Source organism: Mobula birostris, chromosome X (genome assembly GCF_030028105.1).
Source record: "Mobula birostris isolate sMobBir1 chromosome X, sMobBir1.hap1, whole genome shotgun sequence".
In the NCBI taxonomy this organism is placed as follows: Eukaryota; Metazoa; Chordata; class Chondrichthyes; order Myliobatiformes; family Myliobatidae; genus Mobula; species Mobula birostris.
The window spans coordinates 52,227,640-52,251,454 of NC_092402.1; the positions used below are offsets into that span (position 1 = coordinate 52,227,640).

At 47.2% G+C, this 23,815-nt stretch overlaps 1 protein-coding gene across 1 annotated transcript in view; it reads left to right on the forward strand.

Moving 5' to 3' along the window:
- mars1 (methionyl-tRNA synthetase 1) overlaps nt 1–23,815 on the forward strand; it is a 72,210-nt gene that overhangs the window by 40,283 nt on the left and 8,112 nt on the right. The window contains exons 13-20 of the mRNA XM_072249784.1: nt 2,972–3,067; nt 6,161–6,278; nt 16,776–16,989; nt 17,403–17,534; nt 18,240–18,344; nt 21,070–21,253; nt 22,159–22,230; nt 22,449–22,535. Of these exons, the coding sequence (XP_072105885.1) occupies nt 2,972–3,067; nt 6,161–6,278; nt 16,776–16,989; nt 17,403–17,534; nt 18,240–18,344; nt 21,070–21,253; nt 22,159–22,230; nt 22,449–22,535 (1,008 nt within the window). The remainder of the gene's footprint in view (nt 1–2,971; nt 3,068–6,160; nt 6,279–16,775; nt 16,990–17,402; nt 17,535–18,239; nt 18,345–21,069; nt 21,254–22,158; nt 22,231–22,448; nt 22,536–23,815) is intronic.

A 23,815-nucleotide genomic window follows, 5' to 3' on the forward strand; every position in this document is an offset into this window, starting at 1 on the left:
GATCCACCTACTCCAGGAGACTGGGACCCCGGCAGCGTTTCTTTCTCTTGACCAGGAGAAGGCTTTTGACCGGGTGGACCACAGTTTCCTGGTGGGCACCCTGCAGGCTTTTGGGCTTGGACCACACTTTGTGGCCCGAGTTCGGCTCCTGTACTCTGCCGCAGAGTGCCTAGTTAAAATTAATGGATCATTGACAGGACCTATCCACTTCCGAAGAGGAGTGCGTCAAGGGTGCCCCATGTCCGGTCAACTGTATGCGATCTGTGTCGAGCCATTCCTCGGCCTTCTTCGGCGAAGGCTGACAGGTCTGGTTCTGCGCGAACCGGACATGGGGGTCGTCCTCTCGGCCTACGCCGATGACGTACTCCTCATGATGACAGACCCCTGTGACCTGCGGAGGATGCGCGAGTGCCAAGATGTTTTCTCGGCGGCATCCTCCGCCAGGATCAACTGGGCGAAATGTTCCGGACTCTTAGTAGGCCAGTGGCAGGTGGACTCCCTGCCGGAGGAGATGAGAGCTTTTGAGTGGAGCACCAGACGTCTTCTCTATCTGGGAGTCTACCTGAGTCCTTCTGGGGAGACCTGGCTGGCGAACTGGCAGGACCTGGAGACAAAGGTCATGGCCCGGCTAGGGCGCTGGTCAGGCCTTCTCAGGGTGCTTTCCTATCGAGGCAGGGTGGTGGTCATAAACCAGCTGGTGGCCTCCATGTTGTGGTACCGGATGGTCACCTTGGCCCCCCCTGCCCCTTTTGTCGCAAGAATGCAGAGGAAGCTAGTGGACTTCTTCTGGGGAAACAGGAAGCACTGGGTCTCTGCAGCGGTTCTGAGTCTCCCAGAAGGAGAGGGCGGACAGTCGCTGGTGTGTGTACGCACACGACTGGCGGCTCTCCGCCTCAGGACGCTGCAGAGATTCCTGTACGCCGAGCACCCTCCCAGGTGGCACGTGTTGGCGACTTTCTTCCTCCGGAGGGGCTGCTGTCTTGCCGAAGATATGCAGCTACCACCGGCGGGCGTTAGCCGTGCTGCTTTGCAGAGGCTGCCCGGCTTCTATCAGGACCTGCTGAGAGTCTGGAACATGGTTGCCTCAGGCCGGGAATCCCCTCCTCTGGCAGAGGGCGGGGTCCTGGCCGACCCTTGCCCTGTCTCAACGGGTGTCAGTGCGGCTCAAGTGTGTGGAACGACTCGGGCTGAGCTGCTCGTCGGGCCCAGGCCCCGCAGCCTTACCCGAGAGACGAATCCACACAACTTGAGCCGTCTTTCATCAACACCCACAATCCCATTCAGGGATGCAGGCAGGAGGTACCTTTATGGGCTGCTGCTCCACACCCTCCACTTCCTAGCATTTGTCCACCGTCCCGACACGCCATGGCGGTCGGTCTTTCCACCTGGAGGTGAGGGGGGTCCCCAGTGGAAGTCCCTCTACAAGGGAGTCCTTCCCATGCACCTTGGGGATCTCGGCTGGAGGGTGCTGCATAAAGCGGTGCCCTGCAATAAGTTCTTTAGTTTGTACACGGATCTCCCAGCCGCGTGTCACTTCTGCGGGCTGGAGGAGACCGTGTACCATATGTACGTGGAGTGTGTGAGGCTGCAGCCCCTTTTCGCGTATTTGCGTGGGCTGCTTCTCGCCTTCTGGTTGCATTTCAGTCCCACCCTATTCATATATGGTCATCCAGTAAGGAGGGGGGCACAGAGGGATGAGGATGTCCTTGTCAACTTGCTCCTGGGGCTGGCGAAAATTGCCATCCGTGGCTCCTGGAAAAGGGTGGCAGGAGGTTCTCCCCGGGCGGACTGCCTGGCTATGTTTAGGGGGTATGTTCGTGCCCGGGTGAACATTGAAAAGGGTTACGCGCAGTCCACGGCGACCGTCGAGATGTTCCGGGACCGTTGGGCTCCGCGGGGTGTAAATGCCATCATTGACGAGGATGGCAATATATTGGTTTAACATGTATTGTCTGTTTGTAGTGTAGTAAATGTGTTATTCACTGGGTTTGTAAATATTGTATAGCACCGACATTTGTAATAAAGAATTTTGAAAAAAAAAAAAAAATTTAAAAAAAAAAAAAAAAAAAAAGGGTCAGACACAGAGTGAATCTCCCTCCACACTGCCCATCACACATTCCCAGGGTCAGACACAGAGTGAATCTCCCTCCACACTGTCCCATCACCCACTCCCAGGGTCAGACACAGAGTGAATCTCCCTCCACACTGTCCCTCACACACTCCCAGGGTCAGACACAGAATGAATCTCTCCCCACACCGTCCCATCACACACTCCCAGGGTCAGACACAGAGTGAATCTCCCTCCACACTGCCCATCACACATTCCCAGGGTCAGACACAGAGTGAATCTCCCTCCACACTGTCCCATCACACACTCCCAGGGTCAGACACAGAGTGAATCTCCCTCCACACTGTCCCATCACACACTCCCAGGGTCAGACACAGAGTGAATCTCCCTCCACACCGTCCCATCACACATTCCCAGGGTCAGACACAGAGTGAATCTCCCTCCACACTGTCCCATCACACATTCCCAGGGTCAGACACAGAGTGAATCTCCCTCCACACTGTCCCATCACACACTCCCAGGGTCAGACACAGAGTGAATCTCCCTCCACACTGTCCCATCACACACTCCCAGTGTCAGACACAGAGTGAATCTCTCCACACACCGTCCCATCACACACTCCCAGGGTCAGAGACAGAGTGAATCTCCCTCCACACCGTTCCATCACACACTCCCAGGATCAGACACAGAGTAAATCTCCCTCCACACTGTCCCATCACACACTCCCGGGGTCAGACACAGAGTGAATCTCCCTCCACACTGTCCCATCACACACTCCCAGTGTCAGACACAGAGTGAATCTCTCCACACACCGTCCCATCACACACTCCCAGGGTCAGAGACAGAGTGAATCTCCCTCCACACTGTCTCGTCACGCTCTAATCCTGCCTGTTTGGTCCCTAGGTTTTCTATGTCTGGTTTGACGCTCCAATTGGGTACATATCCATCACTGCCAATTATACCGAGGACTGGGAGAAGTGGTGGAAGAACCCTGCAGAGGTGAGCATTGCGGGTGACGATGAGGGAGGCTGTTTTGATGTTCTTGTGAAGGAGTTCATGTACATTTCCAGACCCAAATGTTCCTCTGATGCTGCCGCGCAATGTCTGAAGTGTCACAGTGGAGTTCGTTGTCACTTTGCAAATCCATGTGTGTGCAGGTGCAGTGAAAAGCTGACCTTCCGCAGCTTCACAGACACAACATTGACAAGGAAATATAAATATAAATTGTACACGTTTTACAAGTAAGAACACAATTAGAACATAATAGCAGACACATAAAATGCTGCAGGATCTCAGCAGGTCAACAAATCACTCATCAGTCAATATTTTGGGCAGGAAGCCTTTGGGACTGGAAAGGATTGGGGAAGTGATCATATTGAGGTGGTGATCCGGGTTGTGCTGGTTGGTTGAGCAACCGAATGGTCGAAAGGAAGTAGCTCAGAATCAGAATCAGACCGTTCCTGAGCCTGGTGGTGTGGGACAACAGGCTTCTGTATCCTAGCCAGGGTAAACCCATGCAAAGCTGCAGGGATTGGATGGTTTGAATGATAATTAAATTGATTTGAGAGGCATAACATTCACACAGAAATCAAATTAAACTTAATTTTTCCTGGTTTTTACAAGGAGAAGCACAAATAGAAATGTCCATTGTATTGCAAAGTGGTAGTGTTACGAGACTGTGGTAGTGATTCAGTTTATGTTGGTTGAGACCTGTGTCCAATGGCAGTTTGAAGAGGTGATCTGGTTAGATGGTTGGACTCTGAGCGGGCTGGACAGGGTGGGAGGTGAGAAGTCATTTCTCCTGGTGGGGGTAGAGTCCACAACTGGGGGACAGGAAGGGGATGAGGCTTGTTTCTTATTTATGAGTATTCATTGTTTTACTATTAATAAAAGTATAACAGAGACAGATTGAGGTAACTGAAGCATTTTAATATAACCTGTTCAAAATTATTAATATTAATCTTTTAAAAAAACAATTGCAAATCACATAATTTCAAAATGGTATTGTTAGGGTGCCTCATATAGCACCCTAAACCTGATTGAGTGTATGGGGTGTCAGGGAGGGGTAGCACCTCTGGTGGGGGAACATGTCGTGTCCTTTTCAAGGCGGTTAGTCCACCTTTGGTCCCCACCTGGCACTCAGCTCTCACCTGTGGCTCCCCGTAGCTGTTTGCATGCGACAGCGGCCACACCCCGGGCAACGGCTTCGACAAGCCGGCTAAACCAGGTGAGGGCAGCTGACGGGTCTCAAACCCTTGGTGAGATAGGGAGTTGTCTATCCCAGCATGTGAAGACAGACTCCAGCGGATTGAGCGGGCGAGACCAATGGAAGGTCCAACGGTCAAGAAGGCGGTCTCTGCAAGCGTCGTGGAACGTGTAGAGCAGGACAAGACATAGAAGATGTCCTGGTTATCCACTGCGCCTATTCCCATCTCCAGCCATCCAGACTCTGTCTTGCCACTGGATCCAGATGGGAATTGGGAAGAGAGAGTGAGGCTGACGCTGCGCAGCTCTCCCTCACTTAAATCCAAATCACGCGCTAGTCTCGACACCATCATAATGGTGTTGAGGTCCTCATCGATGCCAACGATGGACGAACAACATATAGCCTATACAACAAAAGATGTGAATATGACATTATAAGCATATGCATATTCACAAAAGAGAAAGGAAAGGAGAATAAATACACTTTATACTCAGTGAGACCTTTGTTGCTGTACTAACTATGACAAATATTTTATCCAGCTTGCATTTGGTTGTTTTGAGAGCTATGCACATAGTACTAGATTCATCAGCAGTGTACTCCTAGAACTAAACTTGACCAAGTTTATCACTAACAACAATGACGCACATCAATATTCATGGAGGCACTAAACTACATCAGAATCAGAATCAGGTTTAGTATCAACGGCATATGTCATGAAATTTGTTAACTTTGGGGCAGCAGTGCAATGCAATACATGATAAATATAGAAAGAATAACTGAATTACAGTATGTATGTGTATATATATATATATACATATTAAATAGTTAAGATAAGTGCAAAAACAGAAATAAATTTTAAAAAGATGTAGTGAGGTAGTGTTCATGGGTTCAATGTCCATTCAGGAACCGGATGGCAGAGGGGAAGAAGCTGTTCCTGAATCGCTGAGTCTGTGCCTTCAGGCTTCTGTACCTCCCACCTGATGGTAACAGTGAGAAAAGGACATGCCCTGGGTGATGGGGGTCCTTAATAATGGACGCTGCCTTTCTGAGACACCGCACCTTGAAGATGTCCTGGGAACTTTGTAGGCTAGTACCCAAGATGGAGCTGACTAAATTTACAACCCTCTGCAGCTTCTTTCAGTCCTGTGCAGTAGCCCCCCCACCCCCCATTACCAGACAGTGAGGCAGCCGTGTCAGAATGCTCTCCACGGTGCATCTGTAGAGGTTTTCGTGTGTTTTAGTTGACAAACCAAATCTTCTCAAACTCCTATTGAAATATAGCCGCTGTCTTGCCTTCTTTATAACTGCGTCAATATGTTGTGACCAGATTAGATCCTCAGAGATGCTGACACCCGGGAACTTCAAACATACAGTATTTACCATTGTTATCATTGAATATCCAGTGTCCACCCACAAGAAGAAGAAGAAGAAAAAAATATAGGCAGAGTGAAGCCAATGCCAGCTGGCCCGAACGTTTACAAATACTGATGTATACACTGGGTCTATGCGTATTTCAAAATGTATCATCCAGCATCCTGTGTTCTTGCAACCACGTCACTGGCACCAAGCCAGTGTGAGACGTTTGCTATGAAACATCTCACTGCTGTCGGGGTGTAAAAAAATAATTTGCGACTTCATTTGAAAATAAAATAATGATGTTACCTTTTTATTATGGGTGGAATTTAAAGAATCGAAGAATACTGCATGCTATGTGCCAACAAAATTTTTGTGCATGCCATCTTGGGTATTTGATCATAGGTTTGCCACCCCTGGCCTATCCCCTGGCATTCATTAGGGGATTGAGTTCCAGAGCTGTGAGGTATAAGACTCTGGTTAGACCACGCTTGTGACTCTGAAGGTTTCCCCTAATTTTCCACCAAACACAGGTCGAACTCTACAATTTCATGGCCAAGGATAATGTTCCATTTCACAGCGTTGTTTTCCCATGCTCGCTTCTGGGTGCTGAGGACAACTATACCCTCGTTAACAGTCTCATTGCCACAGGTAAGGTGGAGTATGTGTGGGGAGGGGGGGAGAGGAGGCACGTGTGTGTGTGTGTGTGTGTGTGTGTGTGATGAGTGCATACTGCATTCTTGTCATCCTGACTCCCATCTCCACCTATCCCCCCACTTCACCACCACCTCTTCACCTCCTCCCATTCCCTCCCCATGTCTCCTCTTCCTCTCTCCATTTCTCACCCTCTTTCCCCTCCCCACATTTTAGGACTATAAGACCACAAAATATAGGAGCAAAATTAGGCTATTTGGCCCATTGAGTCTGCTCCACTATTCAGCCTTTATCCCTTCATGCCCTGACTAATCAAGAATCTATCAACCTCCACCTTAAATATACCCAATGACTTGGCCTCCACAGCTGCCTGTGGCAATGAATTCCACAGATTCACCACTCCCTAGCCGAAGAAATTCCTCCTCATCCCCGTTCTGAAAGGATGCCCTCTAAGGCAGTGTCCTCTGGTCTTAGACTCTCCCACCATAGGAAACATCCTCTGCACATCCAGTCTATCGAGGCTTTTCCATATTTGATAGGTTTCAATGAGTTCACTCCTCATTCTTCTGAATTCCAGTGAGTAGAGGCCGAGAGCCATCAAATGCTCTTCATACGACAAGCCATTCGATCCTGGAGTCATTTTTGTGAACCTCCTTTGAACCCCCTCCAATGTCAGCACATCCTTTCTTAGATAAGGGGCCCAAAACTACTCACAATGCTCCAAGTGAGGCCTCACCAGTGCTTTATAAACTCTCAACATTACATCCTTGCTTTTATATTCTAGTCCTCTTGAAATGAATGCTAACATTGCATTTGCCTTCATCACCACCAACTCAACCTGCAAATTAACCTTTAGGGAATCCTGCATGAGGACTTCCAAGCCCCTTTGCACCTCAGATTTTTGAATATTCTGTTCATTTAGAAAATAGTATACACTTTTATTTCTTCTACCAAAATGTATGACCATATCCTTCCTGATACTGTATTCCATCTACCACTTCTTTGCCCCTTCTCCTAATCTGTCTTAAGTCCGTATGTAGCCTTTCTAGTTCCTCAAATCTACCTGCCTCTCCACCTATCTTTGTATCGTCTGTGAATTTGAACACAAAGCCATCAATTCAATCATCCAAATCATTGACATATAATGTAAAAAGAATCAGTCCCAACAGACCCCTGTGGAACACCACTGGTCACTGGCAGCCAACTAGAAAAGGCTCCCTTTATTCCCACTCTTTGTCTCCTGCCAATCAGTCACTGCTCTATTCATGCCAGAATCTTTCCTGTAATAGCATGGGCTCTTAACTTGTCAAAGGCTTTCTGAAAATCCAAGTACAGAAAATCCAATTACAGAATATCAACCGATTCTCCTTTGTCTATTCTGCCTGTTATTTCTTCAAAGAATTGTAACAGATTTGTCAGGCAAGACTTTCCCCTAAGGAAACCATGCTGATTATGGCCTATTTTATCACGTGTCTCCCAAGTACCTCAAAATCTCATCCTTAATAATTGACTCCAACATCTTCCCAACCACTGAGGTCAGACTAACTGGCCCATAATTTACTTTCTTCTGCCTCTCTCTCTTCTTGAAGAGTGGAGTGACATTTGCAATTTTCCAGTCCTCAGGAACCATGCCAGAACCTAGTGATTCTTGAAAGATCATTACTAATGTCTCCACAATCTCTTCAGCCACCTCTTTCAGAACCTGGGTGTGCACCATTTGGTCCAGGTGACTTACCTACCTTCAGACCTTTGTTTCCCAAGAACTTTCTGTCTAGTAATGGCAACTTCACTTACTTCTGCCCTGACACACTCAAACTTCCACTGCTAGTGTCTTCCACAGTGAAAACTGATGCAAAATACTTATTCAGTTCATCTGCCATTTCCTTGTCCCCCATTACTACCTCTCCAGCATTATTTTCCACTGGTCTGATATCCTCTCTTTTACACTTTATAAACCTGAAGAAACATTTGGTATCCGCTTTAATATTATTGGCTACCTTACCTTCTTATTCCATCTTTTTATGCCTCTCCAACTCTGACTTTTTTAATGCCTTCTATTGGTGTTTAAAAACTTCCCAATTCTGGAACTTCATACTAATTTTTGCTCTGTTATATGCCCTCTTTTTGGCTTTTATATTGGCTTTGACTTCTCTTGTCAACCACAGTTGTGTCATCTTTGGGATGTACATACCCTGTGTCTTCTGAATTGCTTTCAGAAATTCCAGCCAGTGTCCCCATCCAATCAATTCTGGACAGCTCCTCTCTCATGCCTCTGTAATTCTCTTTACTCCACGGTAATACTGATACATCTGACTTCAGCTTCTCCCTAAAATCTCTCATTTGGACCTCCTCACCTTTCCTACCCATGTCATTGGTGCCAAAATGTACCAAGACTTCTGACTGCTCACCCTCCCCTTTTAGAGCACAATCCAAGGCATCCCTGACCCTGGCACCTGGGAGGCAATATTCATTCAGGCGTCTCTATCACATGCACCGAAACCCGTCTCTGTTCCTCGGACTATGGAATCTCCTACCACCACTGCAGTCCTCTTCACCTCTCTTCTCTTCTGAGCCACAGCGCCAGACTCAGTGCCAGAGACCCGGTCGTTGTGGCTCCCTGGTAAGTCCCCCTCAACAGTATCCAAAATGGTATCCTTATTATTGAGGGGAACAGCCACAGGGATACTCATTTCCCTTCCTCCTCCTGACAGTCACCTGCCCCGTGCCACTTGGGGGTGACTACCTCCCTGTAGCTTCTGTCCGTCTCACCTCAGTCTCCCGTATGAGCCGATGGTCATCGAACTGCAGCTCCAGTTCCTCAACACGTTCTCTGAGGAGCTGGAGCTCAGAACAGATGTGCTTATCTGGGAGGCTAGAGGTCTCCCAGAATTCTCACATCTCACACACACAACACTACCCCAGAGCCATTCTCACTGCACTAACTGTGCCCTAACAGACGAGGAATGAAGAAAAAAAAGAAACTTACCAGATAGTTACCTTGCCCAAGCCTGATGATCCAAAGCCTCCCTACTCAAATACTGGTCCACTCACACAATGGCCACTCTGCTTGCACCCACCGTCTTTTCATTTGCCATTGCTACTGAGTCCTGCTCATTGATTGGCCACAGTTCAATCTCCGAAAACTGCTGCGAAGCACTGCTTTTTAAATCCTCAATCACGGACCTGTGTGAAGTGACCTCTTCTCATCACGCTCCTGCTCTCTGATTGGCCGCAGTTCAAACTCTGAAAACTGCCGCAAAGCGCTGCTTTTTAAATCTTGGAAATGCATGAAGTTGTCTTTTCATCTCATGCTCCTGTTCCTGATTGGCTAAACTCCCTCCTTTATTAAATAGTGTGGTTATATTTTCTGTCATCCAGACTGTGGGATCCATTCTCAAACAGAGCTTTGCAGTGACAATCAATGCATTCACCATTGCAATAGCCACCCCCTTCAAGATTCCAGGCCAAGTAGTATTGGGGCCTGGGGATTTAATCACTTTTCAGTCTCATTAATTTCTTCTTTTTTTCCCTCTAATACTAATTTCTTTTTCATTTTTTCTTGAACTGCAGTTCTCCACCATTTCCAAGAGGTTTTCTGCAACTTCAATCTGCAATCTCCTTAATTCTTTGTCATTTATCTCCCACTATGATTTTGCTTCTGTCCATAAGGGAGCCACCTTAATTGTTACTTATCTACAGAAATTCTGGCCAGTGTCACATGACATCCTTCTGCATCATCAATTTCTGACTTGAAAGTTCATCCTTTTAACATAAAGATAGAAAGTTCTGCAGCCTGAGATTGTGAGTTATTGGCAAGCGCATTGTGGGAGCAAGATTTGAAAAAGTGAGTGTGGTTAGTTGGTCATTCTTCTCCCTCAGATCACAAGGAAATTAGGCACTTGGCAAGGGCCAATAAAATAAAGTCAGGTTTAAAGAGCGACCAATGCAGGAGCAGCCATTGTAGGATGGACAGTGTTAGAGTGGAGGCCTTGAAGAATTGGTGCAGCTTTAGAGTTTCAGATTTGTGGATCATTGGGATCTCTTTTGGGGAAGATATGACCTGTGTAAAAAGGACAGGTTACATCTGAACTTGAGCAGGACCAATATCCTTGCAGGCAGGTTTTCAGGAGTTGTTAGGGAGGGTTTAAACTAGTTTGGCTGGGGGAATGGGAACCAGAGTGATAGGTTGGGTCAGGTGGTATACAGGTAGATGCAGCATGTAGAAAGACTTGTGAGGAAGGATAGATAGCTGATAAGGCAAAATCAAAGTCAATCAGATGGATTGAAGTGTGTCTATTTTAATACAAGCAGTATCAGGAACTTAGACTATGGGTCATTACAAACTATGATGTGGCAATTATAGAGACTTGGCTGTCACAAGGACAGGAAAGCTGCTGTTCTGGGGTTTAGATGCTTCAAAAGGGACATGGAAGGAGATAAAAGAGGTGGTGGAATAGAATTGCTAATCAGGGATAATATCACAGCTGCAGAAAGGGAGGTCATTGTGCAGTGATTGTCTGCTGAGTGTCTACAGTGTGGGTGGAGTCAGAAACAGGAGGGGAACAATCACACTATTGCGAAGATTCTATAGACCCTCCTCCTCCCCCCCTCCCCCAATAGTAACAGAGACACTGAGGAACAGATCGGGAGGCAGATTTTGGAAAAGTGCAAAAGTAACAGGATTGTTGTCATGGGTGATTCCAACTTCCCTAACACTGATTGGTACCTCATTATTTGATTGGGCTGAATTATTTTTTTTTTAAAAAGGTGTCCAGGAAGGATACCTAATGCAATATGTAGGCCGACGACAAGAGTAGTCAATAGTCGTCTAGATGGCCATAGTGGATCTGGTGCTAGGCAATGAACCAGGTCAGATCACAAATCGCTCAGTTGGTGAGCATTTCAGAGACAGTGACCACAATTCCTTGACCTTTACCACAGCCTTAGAGGAGAATGGAAGCAGGCGGTATGTGAAAGTATTTAAATAGAGGAGGGGGAATTATGATGCTATTAGGCAGGAACTGGGGAGCACAAATTGGGAACGAATATACTCAGGGAAATGCACAACAGATATGTGGAGGCTGTTTTGGGAGCACTTGCTGAAGGTTCCAGATAGGCTTATCCCACTAAGGCAGGGAAAGGATGGTAGGGCGAAGGAACCATGGTTGACAAGAAATGTGGAACATTTCATCAACAGGAAGAAAGCAGCTTACTTAAGGTTGAGGAAGCAAGAATCAGACAGGCCTCTAGACTTATGGTAGCCAGGAAGGAGCTGAAGAATAAACTTAGAAGATCTAGAAGGGCCATGAGAAGGCCTTAGCAAATGTTCTACACATATGTGTAAAACAGAAGGATGGCCAGAGTGAGGGTACGGTATGACCAATTAGGGATAGTGGAGGAAATGTGCCTGGAGTCGAAGGAAGTATTGGGCAAGTCCTTAATGAATACTTTCCTTTCAGTATTCACTAGTGAGAGGGACCTTGACTACTGTTTGTGAGGACAGTGCAAAACAACAGGCTGATATGCCAGAATAGATCAACGTTAAGAAAGGATATGCTGGATCTTTTATAAAACATTAGGACAGGCACGTCCCCAAGGTCAGATGGATTCAGAATCAGTTTACGCACAAAAGCAGAGTATGGTTGTAGATGGAGCATAATCTGCCTGGAAGGTGTAGGGATAACACTGGGAACTATAGACCAGTGAATCTTACTTCAATGGTGGGCAAAGTATTGGAGACTATTCTTGAGACTCCTGGTTCAACCTAAAATGTGCAGAGTTTTATTTTCTCTTGGGATTGTTCCTCGACAGCAACTATCCCCCATTTCTTTAGAAAAGTTACTTTTTTTGGATGTGGAAAACTTAGGTGTAAGTTCTTTTTCCTCTGCTTGTGAATTGGTTTGTGCAAACTGAATTTGTTTAGCCTTTGGTGGACTTTGCTACAAGACCCACCTCCAATTTATTCACTAATAACATTGTCAACAGTCTTGAAACAACATCATACCTAAAAGTCCCAGCTTAGAGCTGTCTTGAATGTCCACAATAAATCAGCAGAAACTCCAGTGACAAATAATTTATTCCGACAGTCTGTGCCTTGCATATTTTTGAGAACCAGAGCAAAAATAAATTGCAGCAAAATCAGTTAGCGCTCAGGGTTGTTTACTTTTGTGCTGATTGCACTGACATTGGCCACGTTGCATCAAAATACATTAAACCAACGCATGTCATTAAATGGAAGCTCTAAAACATCACGTACGATTTCTTCCGCTACTGATAATCAATTTTCCCACTTTCTTGGGTAAAGAATTTTACATGGAGTAAACCCAAAAATAGTTCCATTTGGATTTCCCCCAAGTTCTGTGTCATTTGCATATTTGAACATTCTGCATAAATCAATGTTTTTGCACAAGCACGTTGTAAATTAACCAGTGGTTATGTAAGAAGTTGATTGACTGGCAGGAAGTGCATGAACCTGGCTTCAAGTCCATAGTGAGGGTTAAAGAAACTGAGACTGACAGGCAGCTTAAGGGGGCACGTGCATGATGCAGGATGGAAAGAAAAAAAAAGACAAGAACACCGATGTGTATACTGTGGAGTTTATTTCCAGATAACTTATATTTTTAAAAAAGTGTTTTGTTCATTAATACCATGTGCCACAGCTTTTCAAAGTACAACACAACTAATCAGCTACAGGTGACAATTCTGGACTTCAAACACTTCAAGTCACAAAATAACTGGTGTACTCAAGAGGTCCACTTTAAAAAAAGGCACACACACAGACAGACATTACACATTTTTATAAAATTAAAACAAAGCATGAATTGTTTGCCAGAGCAACACAAAAAATACTTCATACAAGTTTACTCATTTTATCTTTTTGCTGCAAGGAGACAGTTTATAATACCATTTATCTTCCCATGTACAGTATCTAATAGATAACTATTTAAATCCACTACTGCATAACCAGCACCATACAGCCTTTAAGACTAATGGAATGGCCTTTTTTTTTAAACTTTTGCATCACATCTAATTACTTTGCTAAAATTTGTTTTTTTTTATATTACGTTTCAAGTGTGGTTTAAAAGGGATTTACTCCTCTGTGGAGCCAAATAATGAAATATACTGATATTTTTAAATGAATAATTGAACACATGAAAAGACAATTAGATTGGTCCAAGAGGTTGACTAGAAGGTGGCCGTTACCCATGTAGCAAGACCTAGCCGTATAATGTGACTGAGTGTTTGAATCTTGTTCTGAACAGAATTTGCCAAATCTTAGGTAGTACAGCACTTAGAACTACAATTGACCCCAGAATCCTTCTGCTGTTGTGGAGTAAAAGCCATTTGCTTCTGACAACTTTCTACCAGCAATCCACATTGATAAGTGATGTCAAAAATTGTTGGAATGCTCTCAAACCAGAAGCCCACTGTAATCAAGTATAGAGGGACAATTTAGTACTCCACCTTCCAGAGTATTGAAAGGCAAGCACATTCCCACACAATTCACACTACCATAGTTTGTTGTAGGTAACCTTAAGGAGAGATTTTATTCAAAGGCCCTTGATTGCAAAGCAAAGAATGCAATTCTAGGTAAAGGGGATGTATGGAAGACATGAAAGCAGGGAAATATTTCTAGGTGTAATTTTCTGCCCAAGAACAGGAGGTTTGCTTTCTCCACCACCTTCATGACCCCTCCCCCTTCAAAATCTTCCATTAGTGAGTTGGGTAACCATGTGCACACAGGACTGAAACGTTCAAAACAGGACATGTGGCACCAGATCCAACATGCAAAGCTCTCAGATATCAAGTCACCAAAAGAGCAGAAAATCACTTCAAGATATGATCAAAGGAACGCAAGATTGGTCAAGAATAAGGGAATGTCAGAAGCAGAACCACTTTACTTACTGCATACTTTGATATACAGGCCTGTATTTGCAGCCATCCAAAATTAAGTTTTCTTTAAATAATGTAAGACAAAGGACTTATCTGATAATTAAAACCAGAATTAGACAAAAACTAAGCTCAACCCTCCCCCCCAAAAGGAAATTCAGATTTCTGTAAGCCAAGTGTTTATTAATCTCAGATCTCAGTGAGTCCATGGTGACAGTGGTAGATCCTTCAACAGAAGTTACAAAATTCTTCAGGTGCAACCACAAAAAAAAATAGAAAAAGGGTTTAAAAGGGTTTTCCTTTCATGTTCTTCAAGCACTGAAAGGATTTAAATCCCACAAGAAACTTAAGCCACCTAATTTTCACCCTCTTGGAACAAATGTACATCTTTATATGCACGATATTCAAAAATGATATACATTCAAGACTCACACAATAGATTTGTCTGAAAGAGACACAACACAAGGAGCTTTGATGAAGATTAGTTCAGATTCAGAAAATCTAAAATCTACCCAGAAGTGAATCGATACCACAGACTTATGTCAAAGTCCTAACAGAAGCTCAAAAGTTTTGCACATTTGTATGGTTCAGCTGGAAAACTAGGAGTTTGTGCTTCAACTCCCTCAGTCCTATTCTATGGATAAAACAAATGGCAAGATTTTATTTAAAATACATACACACAAGTTCTAGCTAGAGTTTATTGGTTCACAGCACTTTTTCTTCCGCACATCTCCCTCCCCTGAAAGTCAATTCAAAACACTATGTTTAAGAGTCGTTGTTACTGACAGGCATTCTTAGCTGCTTTGATTCAAATTTAACTTGAGGGAGAAATGACAACCCCCTTACCTTTGAAGTCACTGTTAAATAACATCCTTGTTTTAGGCACAGTTACCAATGTACTGGTACCTAGCTCATTCAGTTGCACTGAAGTCAAGTTTATATAATATTTGATGTACACATTTTTAAAACTTCAAGCTTTCAAAGCTATCTTCAGTCATATATATATTTTTGGAATCCTATACTAGCTCAGCCTTCATTCTGACTTGGGAGTCCTGCAATCATACGTGCAATTCCTACCCATGTGATAAAGCAGCTGGGTAAATTATGCAGTTTACATGAATATAGAGCATCACATTCAGGCTCACTTAATCAGATATTTCTACATAACATCTCAATCAGGATGGCTTTCTAGTTATGTGAGAAACAAAATATTTGTGGGATTTTAAAAGCATGAACACTCGTCCTTTTTTGTTCCTGCTCACTGAATACACCTCACTCCAATTTTAGCCATTTTTGCACAGAACTCCATTTAGATATTATTGACTTCAATTTAACAATCTAATTTAAGGCAAATCCAGAAAAGTAGGATTTAGGTTAAAGTGATTAAATGTTGGCAGAGTTTCAACATAGAACAAAAAAAAAATATAGGACTGCAACCAACTTGCCTCGCAGGAGCGTAAATTTCTGCATCTTTCTGCCCCTGCCTTGTGAATTTAAGAAATCACCCATCATGCGATTGAATTGGTTGCAGGTATTAAAGTTTACTTCACATGTTGTCACTTGGGTTTTGCATAAATTTTAATATTTTATGCCCAAATACAAAACACATTTCAGCAAATCGGCCTTTAAGATTGCTTTAGTGGATATTAAGCCATGTAGTGCATACAATATTTATCTCTATAGTTTGCTCTTACAGAAACCTCACAGTAGTTTACCCCTCAAAACTGTTCACAAAAAACACTTCTTGCATTGTTTACTGTGTTAACAGCCTGTACTACAAAAAATTGGCCATTACCATTTTCTACTTGAAAAGAAAAGGGGAAAAATACCAATAAAATTTAAAGCACAATACAAACCACTGCAGGGGCACCACAATTGTTAAGTTTTCTTATGTGGCATCTGGAATGGGCATCAGAATTGTACTTCATGTTTTAAAATTGTGAATAAATACATAAGGTTGGAACAAAGGTTCTGTGAGCTGCAAACCCATTCTTTAAGCTAGTTCTGGCGTTGCAAAGGCGGTGATCGAATAACCCATAATGCAGTTTGGCATTAAGCCTTTGGTCATGTCCAAGTCTGCTTGCCGAAGATATTCCAGAGGGCAAGTCAAAGTCCTGCTTTCTTCTTATAGTAGAAACTTCAATTCAGAGGAGAAAATCGATCTGCTTTAAAAGATTTCCTCTACTCCATGAGCAAAGATCATTACCAGACCAGGCTCCATGATCATGTCCTCTCCCATGTGTTGGTTCTCACATGCCATCACCACTACAGCTTGCACCCACCGTCTTTTCATTTGCCCTTTCTATGAAACCCCCCCGCCCCCGGTGATTGGTCATAGTCCATATCCGAAAACTGCCGTGAAGGGCTGCCTTTTTAATCCTGAGTGTGAACCTAAGTGAAAAGGTCGCTCTCCTCCTGTGCTCCTGCTCAGTGATTGGTTGCACTCCAACTCCATCTTTTTCCCTCTACCCCCCTCTCTCCCCGGCCTCCTCTTCATCATTCTTCCCCGTCCCCTCACCCCCTCTCTCTACCCACCTTCTTCTCTTCTCTCTCTCTCCCACTTCTTCCTCTGCCTACCATTACTGTCTCTGCTCCTGTCCACAGAGTACCTGAACTACGAGGATGGCAAGTTCTCCAAGAGCCGAGGGGTGGGAGTATTTGGGAACATGGCACAGGAGACAGGGATCCCGGCCGATATCTGGCGGTTCTACCTGCTCTATGTCCGCCCCGAGGGCCAGGACAGCAGCTTCTCCTGGAACGACTTCATGCTGAAGAACAACTCTGAGCTGCTGAACAACCTGGGCAACTTCATCAACAGGTAGAGGGCGAGGGGAGCGGAGGAAAGGAGTGAGGGAAAGAGAAAGGGTGAGGCAAGAGTAGAGGGAAGGGAGGGAGAAGGAGAGGGATGAAGGGGGAAGTCGAGGGGAAGGGAGTGTTGCAGTAGAGCGATGGAGAAGAGGGAGGTAGGGAGTGCTCCATGTGGGGTAGTGGGATTGAGTGCTGCTAGAGTGGAAGGATGAGGGAGGTAGAGAGGGAGTGATGAGGGAGGAACAGTAAGGAAGGATTGCCACACTGAGGGAGGGAGGGATGGAGGGAGCACCTCAGTGAGGTGTGGGCAGTGGTGAGGAAGGGAGAGAGCACTGTGATGAAGGAAGTGCAGTGGGGAGGGAGGAAGAGGCGAGGGGGGATGAGGCCGGACTGACAGCACTGCCTGTGCTCCACCCCTCCCAGAGCCGGGATGTTTGTGGGGAAGTTCTTCGAGGGCTATGTCCCGGCCATGGAGCTGAGGCAGGAGGACAAGAGGCTGCTGGTTCAGGTGACTTGGGAGCTGCAGCAGTACGTCCAGAGCCTGGAGAGAGTGCGGTGAGTTTGGGCAATGTCCAATGTCCACTCCCTCCCCCATAATCCCTCTTCCCCCACACCTCTCCTGTGCTACCCTACAGCTCTTCCGTACCATCCATCTCCTCGAACAACCCCACCCCTCTCCCCCAAAGTTCTTATGGCAACCGCCCTTCTGCCAGCCACCCTTCCCCACCCTAACCCTCCCCTCTCCATCACCCTTCCCCATTCTCCTTTCCTATCACCCCTCTCCCCATCCCCCAACCACCCTTCCCCACCCCTCTCCCCATCACCCTTTCCTCTGCCCCACTCCCCAACACCCTTCCTCTGTCAGCCTTCCCTCCTCCCACACTCCTTGTCCTCTCACCCTTACCTCCCCCTCTTCCCACCTCCCCCTCTTCTCACCTCCCCCTCTTCCCACCTCCCCCTCTTCCCACCTCCCCCTCTTCCCACCTCCCCCTCTTCTCACCTCCCCCTCTTCTCACCTCCCCCTCTTCCCACCTCCCCCTCTTCCCACCTCCCCCCTTTCCTCCTCCCCTTCCCTCCTCCCCCTCTTCCCTCCTCCCCCTCTTCTCACCTCCCCCTCTTCCCACCTCCCCCTCTTCCCTCCTCCCCCTCTTCTCTCCTCCCCCTCTTCTCTCCTCCCCCTCTTCCCTCCTCCCCCTCTTCCCTCCTCCCCCCCCTTCCATGGCCTCAATGCTTCATATTTGACTCCTCTCTCTGCCTCAGGATTCGTGAAGCACTCAGGTGCATCCTGAACATCTCCCGCTTTGGCAACCAGTACATACAGATCAGTGAGCCCTGGAAAATGATTAGAGGCAGCGACACTGACAAGTAAGTTCCAGGGAAAGATTCTCACCTCGCCTCTCTGCATGGCCCCAACATCTCCCCCCCCCCCGCCTTTCCACATTGTTACGTTCTCAAATCCATGAGTGCATTACTTGCAGCAGCATCACGCACGACACTCACAAGAAAAACATGAATTAAATACAAGTAGTGCATAATTTTTGGAAGAAAGAAAGCACCTCAATTACAGCACAAACAAAGTCCATTGTAGTACAAAGTGGTCACGGTGTTGCTGTACTGAGGTGGTGATCAGGGCTGTGCTGGTTGGTTCAGGAACTGAATGGTTAAAGGGAAGTAGTGGTTTATTATTGTCACATGTACTGAGATACGGTGAAAAGCTTGTCTTACAGTTCATACAGATCAGATCATAGTGTATTGAGGCAGGACAATGCAGAATAAAGTGTAGTTGCCACTGAAAAAGTGCAGTGCAGGAAAACGATGCAAGATCATAACGATATGGATTTGTTCAAAAGGCTGCTAACAGTGGGATTGTAGCTGTTCCTGAACCTGGTGGTGTCGGACTTCGGATTTCTGTACCTCCTAAGAAGATGGGATGGCCCAGATGGTGGGGATCTCTGATGATGGACGTTGCCTTCCTGAGACAGCACCTCCTGTAGACACTACCCATGGTGGGGAGGGAGGGATGTGTCCGTGATGTATTGGGCAGAGTCCACAACTCTCTGCAGCTTCCTACATTCCTGTGCATTCGAATTGCTGTATCAGACCGTGATACAAACAGTCAGGACACTTCCAACAGTACTTCTGTAGAAGTTTGTTAGTGTTTGGTGACAAGCCAACGAACCTCCTTAACCTTTTTCCAATGTTAAGTCAGTTGTTACTGCATTTGGAACATATGGCCACCAGGTGGCACTAAGCGGTCTCCTGTACAGGTGTCCCCTGCTTTTCAAACGTTCGCTTTACAAAACCTCACTGTTACAAAAGACCTACATTAGTTACCTGTTTTTGCTAACAGAAGGTGTTTTCACTGTTACAAAGAAAAGCAGCGTGCAATAAAAAATCAGCGCGCAAGGACTTTCAAGGACCCGTCGTGTCATGTTCTTAATAGTTATTGCTGATTATTTATTATTATTATTTATTTCTTTTTGTATTTGCACAGTTTTTTTTGTCTTGTTAAATGCCCAAGTTGAGCAGTCTTTCATTGATTCTATTTTGGTTATTATTCCATAGATTTATTGAGAATATCTGTAAGAAACTGCATCTCAGGGTTGTAAACAGTGACATATATGCATTTTGATAATAAATTTACATTGAACTTTGACTTTTGAATTCCACAGTTTCACCACCCTCCTCATCTCTGTTCTGAAGGGTCATTCTTCTGGTCTGAGGCTGTGCCCTCTAATCCTAGACTCCACCACTATAGGAAACGACCTCTCAACATGCTTTCTATCAAGGCCTTTCAGTATTCAGAAGGTTTCGGTGAGATTCCCCCTTAATTCTTCTGAACTCCAGCAAGAACAGGCCCAGAGCCATCAAACGCTGTTCATACATTAACCCTTTCATTCCTGGGATCATTTTGGTGAACCTCCTCTGGACCCTCTCCAATGCCAGCACATCCTTTCTTAGATAAGTGGCCCAAAACTGCTCACAATACTCCAAGTACAGTCTGACCAAAGCCTTATAATGCCTCAACGTTACATCCTTGCTTTTATATTCTAGTCCTCTTGAAATGAATGCTAACATTGCATTTGCCTTCCTCACCTCCGACTGAACTTGCAAATTAACCTTTAGGGAATCCTGCATGAGGACTCCTTGCCCTCAGATTTTTGAATATTCTCCACTTAGAAAATAGTCAACCCTTTTATTTCTCCTACCAAAGTGCATGATCACACACTTCCCTACCTTGTTTTGCATGTGACACTTCTTTGCCCGTTCTCCCAATCTGTCTAAGTCCTTCTGCAGGCTCCTTGCTTCCTCAACACTACCTGTCCCTCCACCAATCTTTGCATCGTCTGCAAACCTGACCATAAAGCCTTCAATTCCATTGTCCAAATGATTGACGTGAAAAGAAACGTTCCCAACACCAACGCCTGCAAAATGCCACTAATCACCAAGAAAGGATCCCTTTATTCCTGTGATGGACTGGGCTGTATTCATCATTTTCTGTTCCTGGGCATTGGCGTTTCCATATTAGGCTGTGATGCTTGCAGTCAGGATACTCTCCACTGTGCACCTATCGAAGTTTGTCAAAACTTTTGGTGATATGAAAATCTATGCATATTCCTACGAAAGTAGAGCCACCATCGCACCTCCTCTGTGATGACACTTTACGTGCTGGTCCCAGAACACATCCTCTGATTTGATAATGCCGAGGAATTTAAAGTTAATCCAGCTCTGAGCCCCAGGTGAGATCGGTTTCATGGACCTCCAGCTTCTTCTCCCAGAGTCAATAATCAGCTCTTTGGTCTTGCTGGCATTGAGAGGTTGTTGTTGTGGTACCAGACAGCCAGGTTTTCAATCTCCCTCCTCTATGGCAATTAGTCACCACCTTTGATTGCATGGTGCAGCCATCAAAATTGGTGAGCATCAATTCCTTTAGATTCCTGAGGCTGGTGACTTCCTTGGCCACGGTTTCCATGGAGACTCCGTGAATCCTGTGTATCTTGACTTTCTGGATCAGCCTACCCTGTTGAATGCCTTTGTTAAGGTCCATGCAGACGACATCTACAGCTCTACCAACCGATTTCTCTTACAGGAAGCGGGCTGGAACGGTAACAGGCGTGGCAGTGAACCTGGCCTGCCTCTTGTCGGTGATGATCCAGCCCTACATGCCCTCCGTCAGCAGAACCATCCAGGAGCAACTGCAGGCTCCTCATGACTGCAACGTGCTGATCGATCGCTTCGTCTGCTACCTGCCCACCGGGCACAAGATTGGCACGGTACGTAACACCCCTCAGAGTCAGAATCAGGCTGGTTATCACTGGCACCTTTCATGAAATGTGTTGTTTTGTGGCAGTAGTACATTGTAATACGTTAAAAAATACAAAGGTCACAACAAGAAATATATAAAACACAAATTGTGCAAAAAGAGAGCAAAATGGGGCCCTATCCTCTATTAGATTCTTTCTTCTTCAATCCTTTACCTTTTCCACCTATCACCCCCCAGTTTTTCACTTCATTCCCCCACCCACCACCCTTCTACCTTCCCCTCACTCAACTATCATCTGCCAGCTTGTATTCCTTCCCCTCCCCCCATCTTCTTGTAGCTTCTGCCCCGTTCCATTCCAGTCTTGATGAAGGGTCTTGGCCTGAAACATCAATTGTTTATTGCCCTCCATACATGCTGCCTGACCTGCTGAGTTCCTCCAGCATTGTGTGTGTGTTCTGCAAAATATGCAGGTAGTGTTCATGGACCGTTCAGAAATCTGACAGTGGAGGGGAGGTCACCGACAGGGAGGGGGGTCGCAGAGACAGAGAGGGGTGTAGGGGAGGGAGGGGGTCACAGAGATGGGGAGGGGTGTAGGGGAGGGAGGGGGTCACAGGGACAGGGAGGAGTGTAATGGAGGGAGGGTGCAGGGGGTGGGGGTCACAGACACGGAGAGAGGTGTAGTGGGTGTTGGGATCATGAAAACCAAGTTAATGGAGACAGAGCCGATGTCTCTGTTGATGCCAGGGTGTTGGGAATGAGCCAGATCCACTGGCAGGAGAAAGAGGGTAGGGAGGGGGGTTTGGGAGACACTGTGGGGCAGATACATCCACCCTCTCTGTCCAACACCCCTGCATAGAAAAGAGCCCAAGGTTTGTCGGTTTCTGTCTTATACCCGGATTATCAAAACTCCTGCAGGCCAGCCCCCTGTTCCAGAAGTTGGAGAGCGAACACATTGAGGAACTGCGGAAAAAGTACAGTGGTCAGCAGGTGAAATCACAGTTTACTGACCCCTATCTGTCTCCGTGACCCCATCCTCCCTCCCTGACTCAATGAACCCCTCCCTCCCCTACACCCCTCCCTGACTGCATGAATCCCTCTCCCTCCCTTACATCCTCCCTGTCTCTGTAAACCCATCTGATTCCTTACACCTTCCCTTTTCGAGAACATGCAATCTGTGTCTCTGATGACGTGTTCTGTGTACGCAGCCCTGCACTAATGGGGAGACAGTGGGGACACCATCTGCTCCCCAACCTCCTGATGTTCAACGTCTCCAGGAACAAGTGACCCTACAGGTGAGTACAAGTACCGGTGACAACGCCAGTAGCCGAGATATTGGTGCCTCTGAATGTGTGATACATCCGCTGAACAGTGGCTGGTGGGTAGGTCTGCTTCCTCCCTCTACCCCCCCCCCACGCCCTCCCTCTTTCCCCCAACTCCTCTAATCCTCTCCTCTACCACCCTCACCCCTTCTCAACCTCCCCCCTCTACTCTCCCTCCCCTTCCCCTCTCCCCTCCTCTTCCCCCCCCTCAACTTCCCCTCCCCCTCCTCTCCCCCTTCCCCTCCACTCCCCCTTTCCCCCCTCCTCTCCCCCCCTTCCCCCCCTCCCCCCCCTTCCCCCTCCCCATCCCTCCTCTTCCCCTTCCCCTCCCCCTCCCCTCTCCCCTCCTCTTCCCCCTCCCCTCCTCTTCCCCCTTCCCCTCTCCCCTCCTCTTCCCCTCCCCCTCCTCTTACCCTCCCCCTCCACTTACCCTCTCCCCCTCTCCCCTCCTCTTCCCCTTCCCCTCTCCCCTCCTCTTCCCCTCCCCCTCAACTTCCCCCTCCCCCTCCTCTCCCCCTTTCCCCCTCCTCTCCCCCTTTCCCCCTCCTCTCCCCCCCTTTCCCCCTCCTCTCCCCCCCTTTCCCCCTCCTCTCCCCCCTTCCCCCTCCCCTTCCCTCCTCTTCCCCTTCCCCTCCCCCTCCCCTCTCCCCTCCTCTCCCCCTCCCCTCCCCCTCCCCTCTCCCCTCCTCTTCCCCCTCCCCTCCTCTTCCCTTCCCCTCTCCCCTCCTCTACCCCTCCCCAACTCCCCCTCCCCCCAACCTCTACCCTCTCCCCCTCTCACCCTCCTCTTCCCCCTTCCCCACTCCCCACCTCTTCCCCTCCCCCTCATCTTCCCCCTCCCCCTCCTCTTCCCCTCTCCCCCTCCCCTCCTCCTCTCCCCCCTCCCCTCCTCTTCCCCTTCCCCTCTCCTCTCCCCCTTCCCCCTCCCCCTTTCCCCCCTCCTCTCCCCCCTTTCCCCCCCCCTTCCCTCCTCTTCCCCTTCCCCTCCCCCTCCCCTCTCCCCTCCTCTTCCCCCTCCCCTCCTCTTCCCCCTTCCCCTCTCCCCTCCTCTTCCCCTCCCCCTCATCTTCCCCCTCCCCCTCCTCTTCCCCTCTCCCCCTCCCCTCCTCTTCCCCCTTCCCCTCTCCTCTCCCCCTTCCCCCTCCTCTCCCCCTTTCCCCCTCCCCTTCCCCCTTTCCCCCTCCCCTTCCCTCCTCTTCCCCTTCCCCACCCCCTCCCCTCTCCCCGCCTCTTCCCCCTCCCCTCCTCTTCCC